The sequence below is a fragment of the Ammospiza caudacuta genome, chromosome 3, assembly GCF_027887145.1.
Source record: "Ammospiza caudacuta isolate bAmmCau1 chromosome 3, bAmmCau1.pri, whole genome shotgun sequence".
NCBI lineage: Eukaryota > Metazoa > Chordata > Aves > Passeriformes > Passerellidae > Ammospiza > Ammospiza caudacuta.
Window position 1 is genome coordinate 103,785,983 of NC_080595.1, and position 20,547 is coordinate 103,806,529.

The 20,547-nt window shown below is 36.3% G+C and overlaps 1 protein-coding gene across 2 annotated transcripts in view; it reads right to left on the reverse strand.

The window, feature by feature from the left end:
* Nucleotides 1–727: 727 nt before the first annotated feature.
* Nucleotides 728–20,547, reverse strand: part of PRIM2 (DNA primase subunit 2) — a 90,589-nt gene continuing 70,769 nt past the window's right edge. Inside the window, exons 10-13 of one of the 2 annotated variants that reach the window (XM_058802406.1) lie at nucleotides 13,838–13,964; nucleotides 12,915–12,997; nucleotides 6,198–6,266; nucleotides 728–1,311 (exon numbers count right to left, since the gene is read on the reverse strand). In XM_058802406.1, the coding sequence (XP_058658389.1) occupies nucleotides 1,084–1,311; nucleotides 6,198–6,266; nucleotides 12,915–12,997; nucleotides 13,838–13,964 (507 nt within the window). In that variant the 3' untranslated portion in view covers nucleotides 728–1,083. The remainder of the gene's footprint in view (nucleotides 1,312–6,197; nucleotides 6,267–12,914; nucleotides 12,998–13,837; nucleotides 13,965–20,547) is intronic. The other variant, XM_058802407.1, reaches the window with a different exon arrangement.

Here is a 20,547-nt window from a genome sequence, read left to right on the forward strand (position 1 = left end):
CTACTGACCACTCCAGCCACAGTGTAAGACAAAAACTAGCAAAAGTAAACCTCCCAAAACATGCAGAGAAGGAACACAGCGTGCTCAGCCGCGTGGATCAGCTCCGACGCTGGGTGCTGTGACAGTGGTGGCAGCTCCTGTCATTGCCCTTGCCAGGGCAGCACTCCTCACCTCACCACAGCCCTTAAAGCCTCACTCAGTCTGGGAGCTCCTCAGCCTTCCTTCTGCTGAACACCCAACAGTGACATCCTCTTCATCATTGGATCCTGAAAGGCTTTGAGATGTTTTATTGTCTTGGATGCTTGCACTTCACAAGCTGGGGGCCAGCATTCCTTCTGAAACACTCAACTCCAAACTGAACTGGGGTACATTTGAGATTACAGGCTGGATGGAAAGAAAACTACTTCCTACATCAGCATGACTGCTGCACAGAAATATGTGCTAATAAGCTTTTAGCTTCTTCATAATGAGTCAGTTGCTAGAGTATCTTTTTTTAATTACTTTTTTACATACAGGTGTCTAAACTCTGATTAGGTTCTCTTCCAACTATCAAAACCAGCTCTCTAAATTTAGCGCCAAGGTACAAATTAGGAAGCTGATTTCCCTCAGCTTCTCATACAGAAGAGCCAGACAGACTCCTCCAGAGGGTAATTTTGATCATAAGAACACCTACTTAATTACCATCCCAGTGTAGCTAAAAAATTAACACAAAAAACTTTTGGTTTGCAATTTTTTTATTACGATGATACACAGAAAAGTGATCACAAGGGGATGAAAATAGTTGAAAATTTTTAAGAAAATTAAAAAAAGATAAATCAGACAAAAATTACCTAATAATTGTGAAGAAAGTTTCATTTCCCATCCTTAAACACACCCTATAAAACAGCTTCCTAAAGCAGTAAGAATAAATACTGGATGCAATTACTGCTTCAATATATATCTTTCATTTTTTCAGCCTTCTCAAAGCACTAAATGCTTCTGTCTTCCAGGTGGTGAAGTGCATATTCCTCAGTACAGGGACAAATCCAGCTAGAGAAGGGAAATAACAAAAGAAAGAAAAAATAACCCAAATAACACAGCTGCTTAGTCTTCAGCGAAGTATGCTTCCAGTCCTTCCAGTTCAGTATCAGCTTTTTCATTTGAAGAGGCAGGAGTGGAACTTGAATTTATGCTTTCCTGACTATTATTTTTTTGTTGAAAGTTTCCTGAGTTATTGAATTCCTTCTTCGGTTCTCTACCACCATTTAACAACTTCTGACTCTCTGTGAAGTACTGATTAGGATGATTCAAAGAAAACCCAATGTCATCAATCTGCACATAGAAGGAAAGGAATACCAAGTTATTACACTTACTTCTAAAAATCATCTTCATATTCAAGAACAGATTAATTAACAATTTAGTAAGTTCCAATTTTGTTGAAGAAAAAGGCATCAGTTTGTAAATAATGCTTCAGTAAATGTTAGCATAACACAAATCTAGTTTCATCAGAAATTTTCTTCCTTCATTGCAGAAATAAAATAACTTTGGCATATTCAAACATTATTTCACAGTCTTTACAATAGTAAAAAAATAACACCTCAAAGCATCTAAAAGCACACAAGTAAAATGGCATCTCTTTAGAGATGCAGGACTATTGAACCTACACCTTAAAATGGACTTTCACCATCCAAAAGAAGGAGTGGGAGAAGCTCAGAGTGCAAATGAAAGTGAAAAACACTGCTAGAAGTTGCAGCAATTGCACAGCATAAATCTAGATCTTTAGTATAAGAGTGAAAGTGCAAATGGAAAAGGGGAGCTTCATGTCTTTCCCTGGTTTCCCAAGAAGGCACAAATGCAATATTTACAAGGGAGTGAGCTAAGACAGAAGCCCCAGAGATCAAACTTATCCTTGCTCCATCAGTGCCACCATCAGCACCTGACTCTAGACGCACAATCAGTACCACAGAACATTTAGTCTTCAGTGCTAAAAATACAGAAAACTAGCAGCAGATATGTATTACTACTTTTTACTTCAGCAAATGCATTCTTTCAACTCTGGAATTATTTGAAAAATGAACATTCACTTGATGCTCTTCAAATATTTCAAATCAAGAAAGCTTTCAACTTTAATAGGAAGCTATTTTATGTAATGACCAAGAAGCAGAGTTATAACTTTTGTATTTCTTTTGGGAGGCCCAGAAGTTGGAAATGCTTACTTTAAAAGGTGCTTTCACCTCCTATTCAAGGCAACCTGCACCTTCCATCTGCCTGTCAGTTCATGTGAATTGTAGGAACATTTAAAAAAAAACACTGCTCTTAAAATACATTGGAAGACTTACCAAATATGGGGTACAACACACCATGGAACACTCAGAGTCATATACCTGTTAATTTCTGCTCCCACTGCATTCCTTTTTTCCCAGAAGGGAGTGGCCAATTCAGGCATAATATGCAACTCTGCACACACACTGAGTCTCCTGAGGACATACTGTGGCTAATTTAATATGCCAAACCCCACCAATTTAAATTTCAGCTGCTTGTGAATAATCATAAAGCAGAGGATCAGTGTGTGCTCTAAATGGAACCCTGATTAAATGCATTACCACTGCCTAGCTTAGCTCCATTAGAAAATGGTGACATGGATAACAAAATCTAATTCAGACATGAATTAGCAACTGTAGTCAGTGACCTTGCTTGAAAAATCTTAAAAGTAACAGTCCTAGCACTCTAATTTGGTATTCAAAGGAATAATGAAAAAAAAAAAAACCAAAAAACCTAACCCAAAGTCATCACTGAATTTGATTTTTGTTTTATCTGGATGAGTTTCATCCAGCCAGCTTTCATCGATGCTCCAATTTTCATTAGATGGGAACTAAATTACCTCTTTACATGAAAAAAGCTTAAAAAGAAGTGATATAGTGAAAAACTGGCTTTCCCTTAGAGGTTGTTAATGAGCTCTGGTTGTTTTAACCTTAAAATCTCAGTTCTCATCAGACCAATTTAAGAGTTATTTTGTAACTTTTAATGTTATTCTAAACTCTTCTCTCCCCAATAGTCTGGAACAAGCTGTAGAAGCAGCTCATTGTATGAATGGAGCCTACAACCATGTCTTCAGAGGTGATTGATGGTATTTGTGGGTTTTAATTTGTGTGTTTTTAAAAGTTGTCTATGGGTTGTTAGTTAAAATTGTTGATTTGATGATTCCATGTACCATTTTTTCCTTTTCAAACTTGAATGCTACTTAAATAAAACTCTATCAGATGAAGCGTAGACAACTCTTAATTATAAGAGTTTCAAACCATCAAGTTTTTCTGAGAGCTTTAAAAGAGAAGGGGGAAGATTTTTTCATTATCTTCATTTGTGATATAGTGATATAGAAAAGTCTGTTCTCTGTAATTTTCAATAGGGTTCAGTAAGCATTTCTTTGAATAAAAATTTTCTGCTCTGCCTGGAAATTCACAAGAAATTTGAATACAGAAATGGAAGTATTTTTTTACATTAGACTGCCCATACAACTTTATGCAAGTTTTACATGTTTTTAAGTAATATAGATCAAAGCATATTAATTTTAAAAGCCTCATCATTAACTTAGTTTGTAAGTTAGCCGAGACTTACTACAAGAAATAGAGAAAGCAGATTTCTCTAACAGCTTTGCCAATTCACACTGGTAAATCTATCTGGAATCCACCATAGCCAAAGTAAAATGCATGTTCTGTGCAGCCAAAACTTTAAGCTTTTAACATGCAAAAGTTTTAAAACTTTACGCTTTTAACCAAGCAAAAAGACCTGGCACTTCAGACACAACTGTGTAATCCATCTAAGTAGGTGATACTAACACAAGACTTTGGATTCAGCACATTTTACACATACTGGCTCTCATACAAACTCCAGTTTAATATTCCTGCTATAGCAAATATTGTTTTGAAAATCCTGAAATAATCATTTTGAAGCTATAACATCTTAGAGTTTTAACCAAGAACTTTTAAAATGACAGCTAATAATGCTACAGCTGATATTAGAGAAAAACCACGTGGAGTGATGATGGTGCTAGAGCTTTCCTTTTGCACCCTTACTGAAGAGTTAACAAATTGCCTACATGTACCTTAGCTCCTGCCAGGTCCATGCACTGGGAGACACAAACAATGTTTGCTTTTGTTCTGTGGTTGTGAAAAAGTGCAACCAAAGCTCAGGAGAGGTGCAGCACTGAAGTTAACAAGCCCAGGTTACACAGACTACCCAGAGCAGCAGTTTTTGTTAGCCCATGCTGCTCAAACACAGCACTGACGTGCAAGGACACAACCCCCATCACCACCCCCCAAAAATCTATCTCAGCATTCTCACTCTAGTCCAGCTGCCTGTGTTAGCACAGCCTTGGTGCCAAGCACTAGACTATTGAAGCTGACCCTGTGAACTTAGAGAAATAAAATCTTTAACAAGTCTCCATTACAAAGTCATTCATAGTCAATCTTACCCACATAAACACCATAACTTATAAGAATAAGAATTGCAGGCAACACCAATAACTCTCCAACACATTCTTCATAAAATTTTTACATAATTTAAATTAAATTTCTCCATGTGAGCAAGTCCATTACTTCCATGAAAATTTTACATAAGATTGTTCCCCAGCTCAAAGAAACAATCAAAGTTATGCCACTTGATTCTTGTGAACTTTCCTTCAATGAAAAACTCTGCTAGTGATATACAGGAAAGGAAAGGTTTGATTGCAAGTAAAGGTCACCAGCTTCAGAGACACATCTTTTACCTCCCCATTGGAAAAAAAAAATAATAAAGCACAGAGTTGCAGAATAGAAAAATCAGTCCAAGCAGGCTGGTAACAAGCAGCTAAATTCTGTAAAAAAAATGCCATCATAAGCATGTGCAATTCAAACTACAGCGTGTGTGTGTGTGTATTTTGCTTTCTCTTACTGAAATGATATCAAGGGCAAAGCAGAAAGATGATTGTGAGTGCAAGCAGCAAAGACAGATATTTATATTACCACAAAATTGATAAAAATAATGCTTTTCTGGAATTTCCTATAGAAGAATGGAAAGACAGCTTTCCTAAAATGCATAGTACTGATTTATCTTTTGATGAATGCTGACCTTGGGGTCCACAGTCATCTTGGGAAATTATTATTTCTACTGACATGGGCTTACACAGAGCAAGTGTGACCTAAATTTAAAACTGTACATTATTTTGAATTTCTTCCAGATTAGTAGACTTTTTCTCACATTTTCCAAGACCATAAGACAAAGTGTTCCTCTCAAAATACAGCCAAAACAACAGTGGACACAGGCTCAGGCTACACCTTTGCTATACATTCATACATATGACATCTGGAAATATGTGAAGACAAACAGTTCCACTTAAATCAATTGTGAAAATCAGTTAAGAACAAAAAAGTCAGTGGTAAATGCCTCTGGGTGGGTCATCCAGTCCTCATCCATATCCTTAGTAAGGCTGTTCCCTAGTCTGCTGTTTGAAAGGGATGCTTCCATTTTTGGTTTGTGAAGAGAACAAAGCTGTAAGAAGAGCTGTGCTTCACAGGGGTTTTTTGATGACAAGGAACCTTGAACCAGTAAAAACACTGGTTCTTTGAATCAAGAAATCACACAGGAGATGGAGTGTGACCATTTATTATGTTAAAATTTTTTGGAGAAAATTTTAAGATAACTTTGCTTACAATTAAACAAATGGGAAAGCTCTGAGAATGCCCATCTTGATTTAAAAAAATAATCACACACGACTACATATGTGAATAAACACCAAATAAAAATTAACAAAAGGTACCATGAAAATGCTGGGAGATTTAATTAAGAGGTTTTAGATACTTTCCCTTTATTTTTCTAAGGATTTTATGTGTTCTATCTAAACACATCAAACTTGCTCAATGTATGAAAGCCTACACATTTGATTAAAAGCAGGATCTTGAAAAAGCTAAATTACTTGAAAAAGGTAAGATTCAACCATATTGACTTTTTCAGAAAGACAGCATAGTATTTTACAACACCTTGTAATATTGAGGGTATTAATAACATCAATATATAAATGCAGAAAATTACAAAGGAATATTTGAAATTACTGAAAGGATAACTAACAAGGCAAAACAGCTAATGATGCATGGGCAAACTGAAAACAGCCTCTGGGCTTCATTCATGATTTCCAAGGCCTTCCTCAAGACTAAGTGGGTGATCAAAGAGGAGCAGCTACTCACATCATGGGTCAGCTCAAAGTACTTCTGGCAGGCCAGCTGGTAATGCATGCCCTTCACCAGCTCCAGCACCTGCACGGGAGAGACACGAGACACTCACAAGCAGCACACATAAAACTTACTGACACCTGCAGCAACAGGGAGCTCCAGGACAGCCCTGTACAACAGCCATGGACATCTGCAGCACACCACACCTGAGAATCCTACAAATAACTGACAGCATTTTAAAAATGCCCTGGCTAAGTTAAAAACAAGATAAAACCACAGGAAGGTACGCCCGACCCTTAAAATGCAATTTCAATACTCTTAACTTCAAGAATAAGTTGAATCTATATTTTGGTAATATCGTTGTGACAGTTATTGTCAAACTATCATACTGCAACATCTCTTCTATAATTGCAGACATAAATCTAGCAATTCAAGTGGTTGAAGCATGAAGCAATCAAGGACATGATTTGTATTTTTATTTTCCCCATTACCAGTTTATGCAGATGCACAGCAAAATACTACTGTGCTCCCATCAAGAAAATTTAATGCAAATCCTTTAGACAAGTATCTGTGAGAGGGGAATGCTTTTACCTTCAATCAGATTTGTCCTTTTAGAAATGAAGCTATTTCTAGTCAAGCTCAGCAGAATATGTCAGTGAATAGGCTGTTTTGAACACGCATTAGGAAAATCATGCCATCTTTTGTAAATACAATTTGCTTTCCAATTCTACTTCAGGTAATCTCTTCTGTGCTGCATGAAGTCCCATTCTTATCACCAGAATGCAATGCTGGTTGAAATATTTTAAAGTTTCATTACCTCCTCCCTCCTTTATATAATCAAAATGTATGCTCTCTCTGCTTATCAAACAGAGAAAATTGCTGGAATTAAGAGATAGCCTCTGTGGAAGGAAAAATAGTTTTCAAGAAATGTTAATTTCAAGCCATTTCCCAAGGCTGACCTTTGTGTCAAACACAGCAATATACATCTTAAATCCCTGCTGTACTCATTATTGGATGGTGCCTTGTATTTATTGACAGATATATAAATAAATTACATTTACTGAATGGATAAAAACAGCAACACACTGCCAGGAAAGTACTTAGCCCCATTATTTCTCTGTAATAGCCCAACTGATTACATTTCTATCTCTCTTGCCACCTCCTGCTAAACCTTCTGTAAAACACAAAGGCCAAGGCCAGCCAGGCAATGAAGTCTGAAATCTGCCACTATCTGTGTATATAAATATATTTCCATTTTTCTCCTCTCTCCTTGAAATTGAAAAAATTAGTAGTTCAGGATTGAAAAACCTCATCTATTCTTAACACCTCAATTTCCTATTGCCCTACATTTGCTTGTTTGTTCTTTACAATATAATCCATGTCATACAAAAGAGCCATCTCTATTTTAAAGAAAATGCTAACCATGTTATATGTATATACTTTCTTAAAAAGTGTTTTTCACATAACATGAAATGATTATCAGAAGACCTATTTGTCTGTTGGTTAGATAAAAGAAACATTCATTATATTCTGTAGCATTCAGACCTGTCTAACCTGAATTTCCCAGTTGAAATAAGTCGACTAATTCAATCTAGTTCATAAATATTCACAATTTTCCCCAAATTCCTCTTATTTAATCAAGATTACATGCAATAAAATGATATAAATAAAAAGTTTTCTAAATTTAGGTGTAAACATTTTAAATCTCAGAACCCTAATTGAGCAAGCAAACTCAGGTATGCACTAATTCTTAGTGTAAACCCTAAAAGAGACAAAAAAGTTAGTATATGTATATCTAAGTTTCAACTGTACACAACATGGAGGTCCAGGTTCCACTTTGCACATATGAAAGGGAGGGGGAATTAAGGGCACATTTAACATATTTGAAGAAGAATAGCTTTAGTTGATTAACTTGCTTTATCAGGGGAGAAGTTGCTAAGAGGAAACAAAAAAGGTTAAACCCTGCAACAGAATGAAGCCCAGCTAGAAACGAGTCTTCTGTATGAGAAAAACTATTAAAATGAAAAAGATTTACCATCCCTAATAAATATTATCTTTTCTGCTACATTTCTGTCCATAATGAAAGCAAGCTTGCAGCTGTTTTTGCCTAGTATTTCCCAGAAACAGACCTGCACTCAAAGCTTCATTCACAGCAATCTTTTGCCTCTACATACATTGAGCCATTTACACTGCATTGCTTTATTCTGTAAGCAGAGGTACACACTCAAGGACTTTTCCTGTTAGTTCTTATGTGCCTTTTTCTTCACTGCCATCTGCAACTTGCTTTTCTGATGTTGCTCTACAGACTGCTAATGAGGCTGAGATGATGTTTGGCAGATGTATGCAGCCACCTGCTTTTACAGATCCTCAGCACTCAAAGTGAAGATGTTGCAGAGCAGGACAGTTGGGGCTCTATAATTATCCACTGTTATTTTCAACTTACTCAAAGTGAGTTTGGGTTGGGGTTTTTTTTACATTGCAGAATTAACTTATCATGAAAATCCTTCTACCATAGACTCAGTTGTGTGTGATTAATTTCTAACTTTTCCTGGAAACTTTCTTTAGCTGCAAGAAAAATAGTTTTACAGACAGCAATATCCTAAAACTTTTACAATATTAGATCAACAAGGAAAGTGTTATGTTTTCTTCCACCGTGGTGGTCTTGTGGTGGGTTTTTTTGCAGGTTTGGCAGTTATTTTCTTTGATGGGATTTTTTTCATTCATAGAAACATACAGCTGTATCAGAGGCCTAGGCACAGACTGGTTTATTTATTTCCATCTCTGTGAAGACTCTCCAGTCCACCAAAACCCTAAATCTGTTGAAAAATATTACACAAAATTCAGTGAGTGACTTTATCAAAACCTTTAATTTAACCCTGTTATGGGGGGAGGAAAAAGATTTTTAAATTAAGAGGAAAATTCTACTAGAAAGAACAAGCCTTCTTCTGAAGTTATCTGCTGTTCACCAACGTAAGGATTTTTCCCTAAAATGTTTTTACTCCTAGTAGAAAAGCAAAAAGAACTAGTCTAGACTCTCTGTTTCTCCTGTTTGTAGAACCAGAAATTTTTACTACTTTTTGCTTTTGCTATTGTTATTGACATGATTTGGGAAGAAGGCAATTTCTGCAAGAAAACTTTCTGAAACAAATAATAGATATTTTGAAATAACTAATTCAAAGCCTATCATTTCTATCTCTCTATATGTAAGATGTGCAGGCAACAAATTACAGTGCATTTAGTACAGCATCAGAACAGATGCATTAATCACAGAATCATAAAATGGTTTAAGTTGGAAGGAACATTAAAGATCATCTAGTTCAGACCCACCAGCCATGGATGGAGACACCTTTCACTAGACCAGATTGCTCAATGCCCCATCCAACCTGGCCTTGAACACTTCCTGGGATGGGAAATCCACAAATTCTCTGGACAACCTGTCCCAGTGACTCATCATCCTCACAGTAAAGAATTTCTTCCTTTTATCTAATCTAAACCTTTCTTTCAGTCTGAAGCCCTTCCTCCTTGTCCTGTCACTACATGCACTTGTTCAATGTCTCATATGTAAAAACATATCTGAACATATTTTTAATCTTTATATTCTTCACATTGATTAGCTGTTATCAAACCTGATTTCATGAGGATTTTACCTAATTAGCAGTATACCAGAGACAGAAATGAAAAATTATACACTATAAATTCAAATGTCATGCACTTACACATCCACACATCAGATGCTCATCCAATGCTTCTTGTCCAAGAAGCATTAAAAAAAAAGCTACTATCACAAATATAGACTAACGTAAGGAAAATGTGAAATTAGTACAAGTTAAATAATTCAGTTCTTGGAATAAACATCAGGATTAGCTCTCTGCCTCAAGCACTTAGATAACTAGACAAGACCTGTAAGTCATCTGCTGCATTACTTTGAGATGATTTCTTCAGCAGATAGAATCCTAGACAAGATACAGCCTCAGAAAATATGGACTGGAACAACAGGTCAGATCCAAATACTTAATAGTGAGGAGAGTCACATATTCAAATGCTTTGATCCCTTTTTTCATTACTGACAGCACTACAAAATGAATGCAATGAAAGCAGTCTAATGCTCAGACTGACTACTGAAGTCATGTGAGATCTGGCAGCATTTGCTCTTTACCATCATCACATCATCTTTCCCTTTTCACACCCAGTCTTGTGAAAAAGCCCTTTAGGATGGGGTTTGTTCCTACCATGCAGCAATCAAATGCTTCATCTGAATTGGAAAAACTCAGAAATTCTTATGAACCTTAAAGGAAAGGGTGCATGGCAAGAGTATGGACAGCCCCAGAAACAGAAGGCTGAGAACAACCCTAGAAAACTGATCACCTTGGGTAAAACCATAACCATTAGGGCTAGACACTAACCCCCACTGTGGCTCACATCATAACAGCCATGAGGAACAAGCTTCCAAGACAAGGAAGGGCCTTGTTTGTGGGTTTGGATGGCAGACATGGAGCACTCTAACCAAAAGATGAAAATCACATCGGGAGACCAATTCCCCAGTGCATGGCTAAATTCAAAATAGATGTTTGAAAAATTATGCATCATTCCCAGAATTCTGGAACAGAACAGGGAATGAGCATAAGAGGTCCTGAGCCCCAGAAAAAAAACATACTTTTTATTGAAATACAAAGCTGAAAGGTCAAGCTCCAAACCATTAATTAAAAATAGGTATCTACCAGTTTGTAAGGGAGCTTTTGTTGGACCTGGAGTTAACAGGCAGCCTAAGAGTCAGAGGGTATGGTTTGAGTGAATGCCAGGCTAGCTACATGAGACCATTGAAAGATTGGTAAACCATCCACTCCTAATGTCTATTCACAGAGCTAAAGGAAAAAAGCATTTCTGATAGTCAGTAACCATCGTCAACATCAGAGAAGACTCCTAAAAGCCCCATCTGGACTGAAGGATCCTGACCTGTTCTAAGTCACACAAACATTACTGGACCATGAAAACAGAACAAAAAGGAGAGGCAGCAATAATGACAACTTGGAGACTGATGGCAAATATTTTTCTTCTTCTTCTTCTTCTCCTACTGGATATCTCAAAGACTGTCTGATGTAAAAGATTAATTTCTCAGAAGCCAGGCACAGCCAACATTTTTTATTTTACATTATTTTATTTTATTTTTATTAGGTTTTGCATGGAGGGTGTATAATTTGGTGGGGTTTTTTTGTTTAAAACTAGGAGTGAACACTGGAGAGCCCTTTACCCTAATTGCACTTAAACACCACAAAAGTCATGGAAAGGACAATATCCATTTCTGGGCAGACAAGATGTTGATGGAGACAGTTTCTCTTAGTCACTTTTGATAAAAAAATGTAAGACTGCTAATGAATTCAAATTCTACTTTACAAGAAAAAACCAAACAAAAAACCCTAAACACATACACACACAAAAATAAAATCACATTCACATTAAATAAGGAACTACATTAAATATGAAGATACTGTCTTACTGTACAAATTCACTGAAGAAATAACCTCTACTAAATCTGACCCACACATACAGCAAGGGATCTAAGCCTGTAAATCCTCACCAATCTTTCCAATTATTAGCAGGATAAAAAATCCTAGACCAGCATCAATTCTTATATATATATATATATATATATATATATGGAAAAAAGCCAAAGGAAATGATCTCTAGGGCCAGTCAGATAGACAGATGCTTATTGATATGAACCAGAAGAAAACATGGAAAAAAGAGAAAAAGGTAAAAATACTCCTACAAAAAATATGAGTATTTCAGGAATTTGTCAAGAATTACTATAGTGAACAATAAACTCTTTAAAACTATTCTCTTTTAATTTGTATCTTAATTAGTCCTTCCAAGAGGGACTTCTTTAAGTGGAACTTTCACATTCTTTTCCATCTGGTACAACAGTCTGTTGATGCCTGACAAACAATGGTGACATTCCATATGAACTAAATACAACAACTTTAAGCAGGTTTTTCCTAAGGATCTAAAGCAGGTTCCAGCCAGTAAATACACAGAACTGTTTGGTCTCAGCTTAAATCTCACCAGTACCTCTTCTTTCAATGAAAATGATGACATACTCTTACTGCCTTAAGATCTTGCTAGAGAATGCAGTGGGAGACACAGTTCTTCAGGACACATCTCAAAGTTCTAATTCCTACATTTTATTCTATCTACAAGACAGATTTTTCAATTTAAGTTTACATTTTTTAAAAACTGATCAAAACTTCTGCTTAATTTCATTAGGTGTTTTATATGCTTTTGTCGTTCAGAGGAAGTCAGCACAACTGATAATAAGGAATGTATGGATTTTAGAAGTTTATTATAGAAAAGAATTACATTTGTGTACTGGCTACATAGTAGTCATCCACCAGTCACTGCAAGAATAAAACTAAATTCTCTAAAACACTGCCATAATTATTTAAACTTATTTTCTAATCACAGTGCAGTAAAACAAAGTATAAAAAAAATCTGGATTGTATCCACTATTGGAATAAACCTCCTCACAATATTAAACAATAAAAGGTAGTGACAATAAGCATCACATCAGTGGGAGCATTGCAGCCAGAAAGTTAAAATTCGGGTATAAAACCTTTATAAGAAGAAATATTTCACAATACACAGTGACAAATTGCATATGGCATTCCTACACAAATAGAAAGTAAAATTGAAAAGCAGAGCCTTATTAATGAAAGTGTCAAGTAAAACATGCCTTACCTGAGCTATTCCACTGGGAGGGATCTTGTATGACTGCAGCTTCTGCTTCAGCAGCTCGGGATCGCTGTGGCGGAATGGGCACCCTGACAGTAAAAAATAAGCAAGCTCACAAACAAGGCTGTTTACTCAGGAGTTAGTGCAGTAAGGTACTCAAGAGACCAGCTAAGCTGTTCCTAATTGTCTAACAGCTTATTAATAGGAAAGTTAATTACCCATGTGTACAATTGCCTTTTTTTTTCCTGTAAATAATTACTTTACTGCAGAGTTATCAGGGCACCACAGGCTCAAGAGTCACATAATATATCCCACCATAAAGAGGCCACAATTCTTATTCACTGACAGGAAAAGAGTTTAAATTAGTTCCTTACTAACAGTGGCAGTGTTGGTACATTTAATAGCTGTGGAAAAAACCCAAGAAAATAAAAGTAATGAGGGTCAACTGGTCTTTAAAAGCATAGTCCATTGTAAAATATCACCTTATAAGTAACTTAGAAAGTTCCACTACCTGAGTGGAGGGAAAAACTCCTAGAGTGAGTTTTGAGACACAACTGAATGACACACTCAGTTTTAGCATAACAGCAGTGAAGCAAGTGTAGGTTTCCCATGTCTAGTCATACAGTTGTATGAGTTCTTAAAATACCCTAGCAAACTTCAGACTTCCTGTATGACTGAATTCATGTCTCAGAACACCTCCAATTGGTAATTTCTTAAAAAATCTGCACATTTAAAGTCTCCTTGAGCTACATGACACAATGTAGGTAAAAACAGCAGTTATCAAGTCTGATCTAAAGAGAATAGTTCAAGACCACTATGGTCTGGAAATTCAATACACAATTTAAAAGACTACAGGAGGGAGTAACTTCTCTAGCCAAGAGATTCTGTTGTTTGTAAATGCTTGGGGTTTTTCCCCTTAAGGAACTCACCATGATAATCCCCTTGACTTGGTGGATTGGACATGATAATCTTCATGCAGCTGTATGGGGTATAATCAGTTCTCTTTCCTTCTTTCCCATAGTTGTGGCGAATGCTGTAAGCATATCCTTTGTCAAACTGAATAAAAACAGAAGAATAAATTCTTATATATTGGGTCAGGAATACTACCTTCTCTGCAAATAAAAATATTGAATAACAAAATCATTTTTCCAAACATACTCAAACTGAGGAAAATAAAAACCTAGTTGCTTGCTGCCAGCTTTGAGTTTTACATTACACGAACACACATTTGTACATAAATGTGCTTTACAAACACAACTCAAGAGAAGTGTGTAACTTCATTGATTTAAGGTCTTTTCAGCTGATTCTGTAATGGCTTTAAAGATAAGATGATATAAGGATCAAAGTTTTGGACCCCACAGTATTAGTAAATGGAGACAACATGGTAATTTGAAATATTTCACAAATATCCATGAATTGACTGCCTGATCAGGAAAAAAAAAACCAGAAATTCAGATTTCTTTACTCAGGTTTATGTTCTTGTTCTCCCAAAGTATAATGCTGCACCTAGACTTTGCTTCAGCACTGAAGTTCAATTTTTAAGATTCTAAAATGAAGTATACTTTGCTTGTATAAAAAAGATTTTCACTTATGTCTACCAATAGACTACCAACTCCTCCAAAAAATGAAATCTTCTAAAGTATATAGATGTAATCAAACATTTATCTTTACAGCTGAGCACAAAGTTATCAGTATATCATTTTAGATAAGTCATGTGGAAGCCATTCAATTACATGAGCTCACGTCATTTTTTATGTGGTAATAGGTGATATAAAATCTGTAGAGGAATTAGATTACTTAATATACAGATTCCATTCAATAGCATTAGCTACTATAAGGCATCAAGGAACATTTGTTCAAATAACATACTTTAAGTTCTAAAAACCACAAATATGATTAAATATTGAAGCATCATATTTAGAATTACACCTTTTCAGTATCTCTTTGCCTTAAAAAAGAACCATGACAATACATAAAAGGAACAGCTTTGCTTTTGCTCAAGCCAAAATTATAACATTAAACTCAAATTCCCCACCTAAATATAGACAATACCTATAAGAATTTAAGTTTTCTTCTCAAAAAACTTTTTAAATTAATTTTTTACTCTAACTCTGGTATTTTACTGATAGAAGACAATGTAATATACTGAGAAAAATCATTCAAACATACCACTGCTAACACTACTACTGCAAGGATATTCTCATTTCTACTGATAAAAGTAGTACCCTATTTGGCCTATGGATGTCCAAAGAGTACTTCAGAATATTCATATACCTATGAAATCTCTTGACTGGTCTAAAGATGACAAAAACAAAACAGAAACATAAATGTATTTTTTTCATATAAAACACTTCAATTATTTTGAAAATATAGCTACTTAAAACTCTATAACATAATATGCAAATATACATGATAAATGTGTATAAAATATACACAAACTTTGAGAATAAAATCCTAAATTGCACCTGACTCAAAGAGTAAAAAAAACTTTTCCATCAAGATGCTGCTCATAATCAAGTCAATACAAGAAGACTAAAATTCAGCACTAATCCCTAGTAAGGTTTAAGACATCCAAAGCTCTGAACAAATACTAATTAATCTATACTGTGCATTTGACAAAGTGACTTTACTCTACTTCAAAAGACTTTTTAAAAAGCAGGAAGGGGAAGAAAAGAGAGAAAATAGCATTTTGTTTTCCAGCATAGCCACAGGCAGGATCAAGCAGGTGGGAATACTCCTTCCTATCTAGTGAACCTTTTTGCTCAGGAGAGAAAAGAACTGGATGGTTTAATAGCAAATGAACATCACTTTTTCCAGCAACAGAGTCGGGCTCACCAACTCATCATTAGAAAGATTCCCTGGGTGTGTGCTCTCACTTGGAAGGGTCAGGGAACAGCTCCCCACCCCTCACAGGACACCAGCAGCTGCTGGCCAAGCCCTGCTGCTGCTCCTCTTGGAGCTGCAAATGCTCTGGTTACTCCTGAAAAGCAGCAAAGATCAGATACAAAGATGTCTGCATTTTAATTTCCAATCTCTGCATGAACCTGTTAAACTGAAGATGGAATCTGTGATCCTGCAGCCACCTGTTCTTCTACCCAGAAGCTCTGGAATATTTCCTCCTTTACAAAAGATGAATTAATGCACATTTCATCTTCTTAACAAAGGATATTTGAGCAAGCAATTAAGTTAGACTAATTTTTTTTTTCCCCAAGGGTAAAGCAAATCATGAATGCTTCAGGATGTACTGCTTAGTTTCCTAGAAAATTAACACCCCTCTTTAACAGCTCTGTACACTAAAATCTTGAGCTGTACTTTTCACATCACTTGCCTTAATGCCCACAGAAATTACTTTTAGTACCTAACTCATTACTTTATGCTGAGAAGCAGCTCTTGCAGTAAATAGTCACAACAGCTACATAATAACACAACACAGCCTTGGGACAGGTTGGATATTTTCTTGCTGCTTTCTTGTAATCCTGTTTGTTTCTCTCTTTTTGCAGCGGCAGATGGCAGAGAACAACACAGCTCCGTGGTGCAAGTTGGCACATGTGCAGTTACACACATCACTGAGAGCTCTCTCATCCCTGTGACTCAGCTCTTCTTATCTTTGATCAAGAAAGTAGGATTTTAGCAGGGCCAGTATCTGACAGGCTGTGTGGTCATTCTCAGTGGGAAGAAGCCATGAATTGGGACATTTCATTACAGAAAACCATCCTGCAGAACAGCCTTCTTGTACACTGGGGAGTGAACTCCATGGTCAGCCTCATTCTTTCCTAATACCATTACTCTAGGATGTGCATAAAGGAAAAAAAAAAAAAAAAAAAAAAAAACAAAACAACAACAACAAAAAAACAAAAACAAAAAAAACCAACAAAAAAAACAACAACAAAAAAAAACATAACGAGCAACCTGTTTTGCTAGAAGAAGTACCAAGGTAAAATTAGACATGTTTGAAATCTGCAGAAACAAGAAGGCAGAGGAATCTGTTCCTTCCTGTTTATTCTAATGCTCCAAATTGAAGTGGTTCAATTAAAGTTCATTGAACAAAATAAATTATAGACAGCACATATCACGCAGGTAGATGCTTGCAGGATCATTCTAATTGCTTAGTTTTAAACTATTTTAGAGAAACAGCTTAAAACCCCACAAACTATTACCATCCATTCTAATTGCAATCTATTAAAAGGGCATTATGGCAACAACCTGTAAAAGGTCAGACTCAAATTAAGTGATCTGAAAAATCACCAAAAATTTTTGGTGATTTTTGTAAGAACTTTTGAGGGTCTTATGAATCCTGATATGAACTTGCTCAAGAGTAATGATGCTGCAGGAGCAAGTACATTTTCCTTGTACTGTGCTTGACAGTTTCCACAAAACAAAAAAATTCTTCACAGAAAAGCTGGGTATCATCTATACATTCCACCAAAGTTGGTGGAATATATTCTAAATATCAATAGAAATTGCCAAAGTTACTATGAAACAGTAATACTGAAGCAACATCATGACACTATTGAGATGACTTACCACTGGTCACACCTGACAGCAAGGATTCTCTCCAATTTTTTAACTGTATGGCACACATCAAGACATCCTCACTTTGCCTCTGTTCAGCTCTCTGAGCTTTCTAAAATCTGCAACATTTATAATTTATGTGTGAGGTGAACAGGCCATGGCTTTGGCAAGGGAGAAAGAGATCAAGAAATGTATCTTGTTTAAGCAATGAACTGATTCACACTGAGGCCAAAAAGTTGAGACAAAGACAGCCCTACCAAAAATTGTGACTTGGATCTTGGAATGTGCAAGTCTAGGCATTAGCAGCAGTGTGAATTTTTGTTTAAAAAAAAAAAACTGCAAGTAAACTCTCCAAGCTTTAACTTGATCACTAAAGACACAGTTTTTTAGGGACCTCTCTTTCCTTTAGGCATGGCTGCAGGATGCAGGTGATGTCACTTCAGACCAGACAAGTGGTCTGAAGTGAGGTTTCTGAGGTTTTCTGAGGTTTCATGCACCAGTGTCTGCTGTAATGAACTGCCACATCCATTGTATGATACTGAATGTGCTAACAGTGATACTGGGTACCCTGGTGACACTGAGGCTTTCTTAGACAACTCCTCCCTATGAGAAACAAAACTCTGGGTAATGATAAGTGGGACAAAAACAATGGTCCAAAGCCAGAACCAAAGAGGCTTAGGAGACAGATCACTTGGTGTAGATGAGTGTACTGTAGCAAGGAACTTATCTTCTGCTTTTATGTGGTGCATTCACATGAGTATCTGGGTAATGCAGATTAATTTGTCTTATAAATGTTAGTTAAGACACACATACTGTACTAGATAGCCTTCACTAGAAGATATAAAAAGTTATAAATTATAGTAGAAATAAAAAGGGACAGATATAAATACAGATATCTAAAAGCTATAAATCTGCAACTGGTATAGCCTAATACCAGATTCCCATATTCCAGATAGGAAGTTCCAGATAGGGAAAGATACAGATAGGAAAAGCTTTTTTCAACAAGTTCTGATCACATAAACACATACAAGATCTTTAGCTATGGAATGAGGATGGACCTCAAAAGGATCATTTGGCAGGCGTATGCTCGCCCTTGAAGGAAAGTTTTCAACAGACAGAGCAGGAAAGCATGGGTCATGTGTGCCCCATAATTATCAGTTTGATGTAACAGAATATACACTTTCAAAGCTACAAGAAATTATGTTCCCCAGCCACTCCAGTCACTGAACAATGGGCATCATGTCAGCACTGACAGCGACCTTCCTTATAGCACTTGCCATATTTGCAGATTAGTATCTGTACATATAACTAGGAGCCCCATTAAATTTGTTATCAAATCTGATATTCAGCATTCATATTAGGATGGAAAATAATTTGCTAAAAGGTCTTGCAAGCCCTGTATGCTCAGGTTCACACTTCCACAAAACTTTCATATTTGAGTTAAAACTATTTTTATATATTCTTGTAAGATTTTATGCATCTATTCCTTTCAGTACTGGGAAATTTATTTATTTAAAGTCTATTACCTAAGCAAAATGGTGCACTAACTTTGTCTAGCTTCTTGACTGACCACCTGATTAGTTCCACATCTGCAAAATTCAAAGAAGTAATGGCTTAACACTTTTTTTTTCAAAAAGTCATTGGGTAATTTCCTGTCTAAAACTGTTGAGCCTGTGTAGATAACAGCTTCAGATTCATAAATTTATCACACACAGTCATGTATCTGCTGAAATAATTGGTTCTCTTTTTCATTCATTTCCTAGGCAGTCACTCAAATCATTACTATTGACACTGCTTAGTTGGCATATCTTTATCCAAGCAACTTTTTTTAAGCTCATTCTTAAAATAACCTCCACTCAAGATTATCTTTTTGCAAGCACAGTTGTATTTAGGAGCACAAATAAATACTTCTCTATCTGCCAACAACAAAAATTTGTCCTTAATTACCACCCTGTAGCCCAATTTCTACCTCAAAGGTACAAATCAGAGGCATCACCTAAAACCAAGCTGGAAAACAATTACATTGTGTAGCAGTCAGCACAGACCAATCCACAGCAGTATAAAAAACCTTTTCCCCTCCAGTTCCAGGGTTACCAAACTACATGAGGCAAGAACCATTTAGTGCTGGAGAAGGTTTTATCTACTGGAAGAAAATCAGATATTTTTTATATCAGTCAAACACCTTGTGTACTAACTACCCATATGAGCATAACGTGTGGGTCTGAGGAACTAAAATCTGGCATGTAGGATTTTAATTTCAGCAGTCAAAGCTTGCCTTCATATAATTTAGCTAAATACACAATTTATGTACACATTTTTTTCCCACATTTACATGCACCAAGACTTGGAAAAGTAAAACAAACCACAGCAGGCTGTCTTCTGCCTCCAGACACTGCATCAAATTATGAGCACAGCATATTTTAAAGCCTCCTCTATAACAATTTAATTTTTCTTAGGCACATGCTTGGTCACCTACAAAAGATTTTATTAGCTACTACAAAACATTGCAATATTTCTTTCTGTATCTAAATTATTCTGATGGTTTCAGTTGGGATAAAGTTAATTTTCTTTCCAGTAGCTGGTACAGTGCTGTGTTTTGGATTTAGTATGAGAATGATGCTGTTAACACATTAATTAGGGCTTACTCTGAGTCAAGGACTTCTCAGTTTCCCATGCTGTGCCAGTGAGGAGGTGCACCAGAACTAAAGTTAGCTAAGGGATATTCCAGACCACAGAAATCATGCTCAGTACACAAACTGCTCTAAGCTGTGTGGGTGCTGCTGGTCACTGCTTAGGGACTGGGGGGGCATTGCTCAGTACATTTACTATGGATCACTTGTGGCTTGTTGGGGGGTGGGGATGGAGGGAGGGGGTCCTCTCTCTATTTTTATTCACTAAGAAAGTTCAACAGAAGTAGAATAGTAACTAACTGCACCTGAAGAAATAAGATTCCACTCCGAGCATCTAAATCCAGACATCTCTCATTATCACCAATGGTGGTCAATGCAATCAGAGGAGTCTGGGGAGCAATTCCATTTGCTCTGGAGGCTCATTAAATAAATCATTCTCTAGACACTATTGACTGTATAGGCTAGATTTCTATTGGTCAAAATGACAGTTTATAACC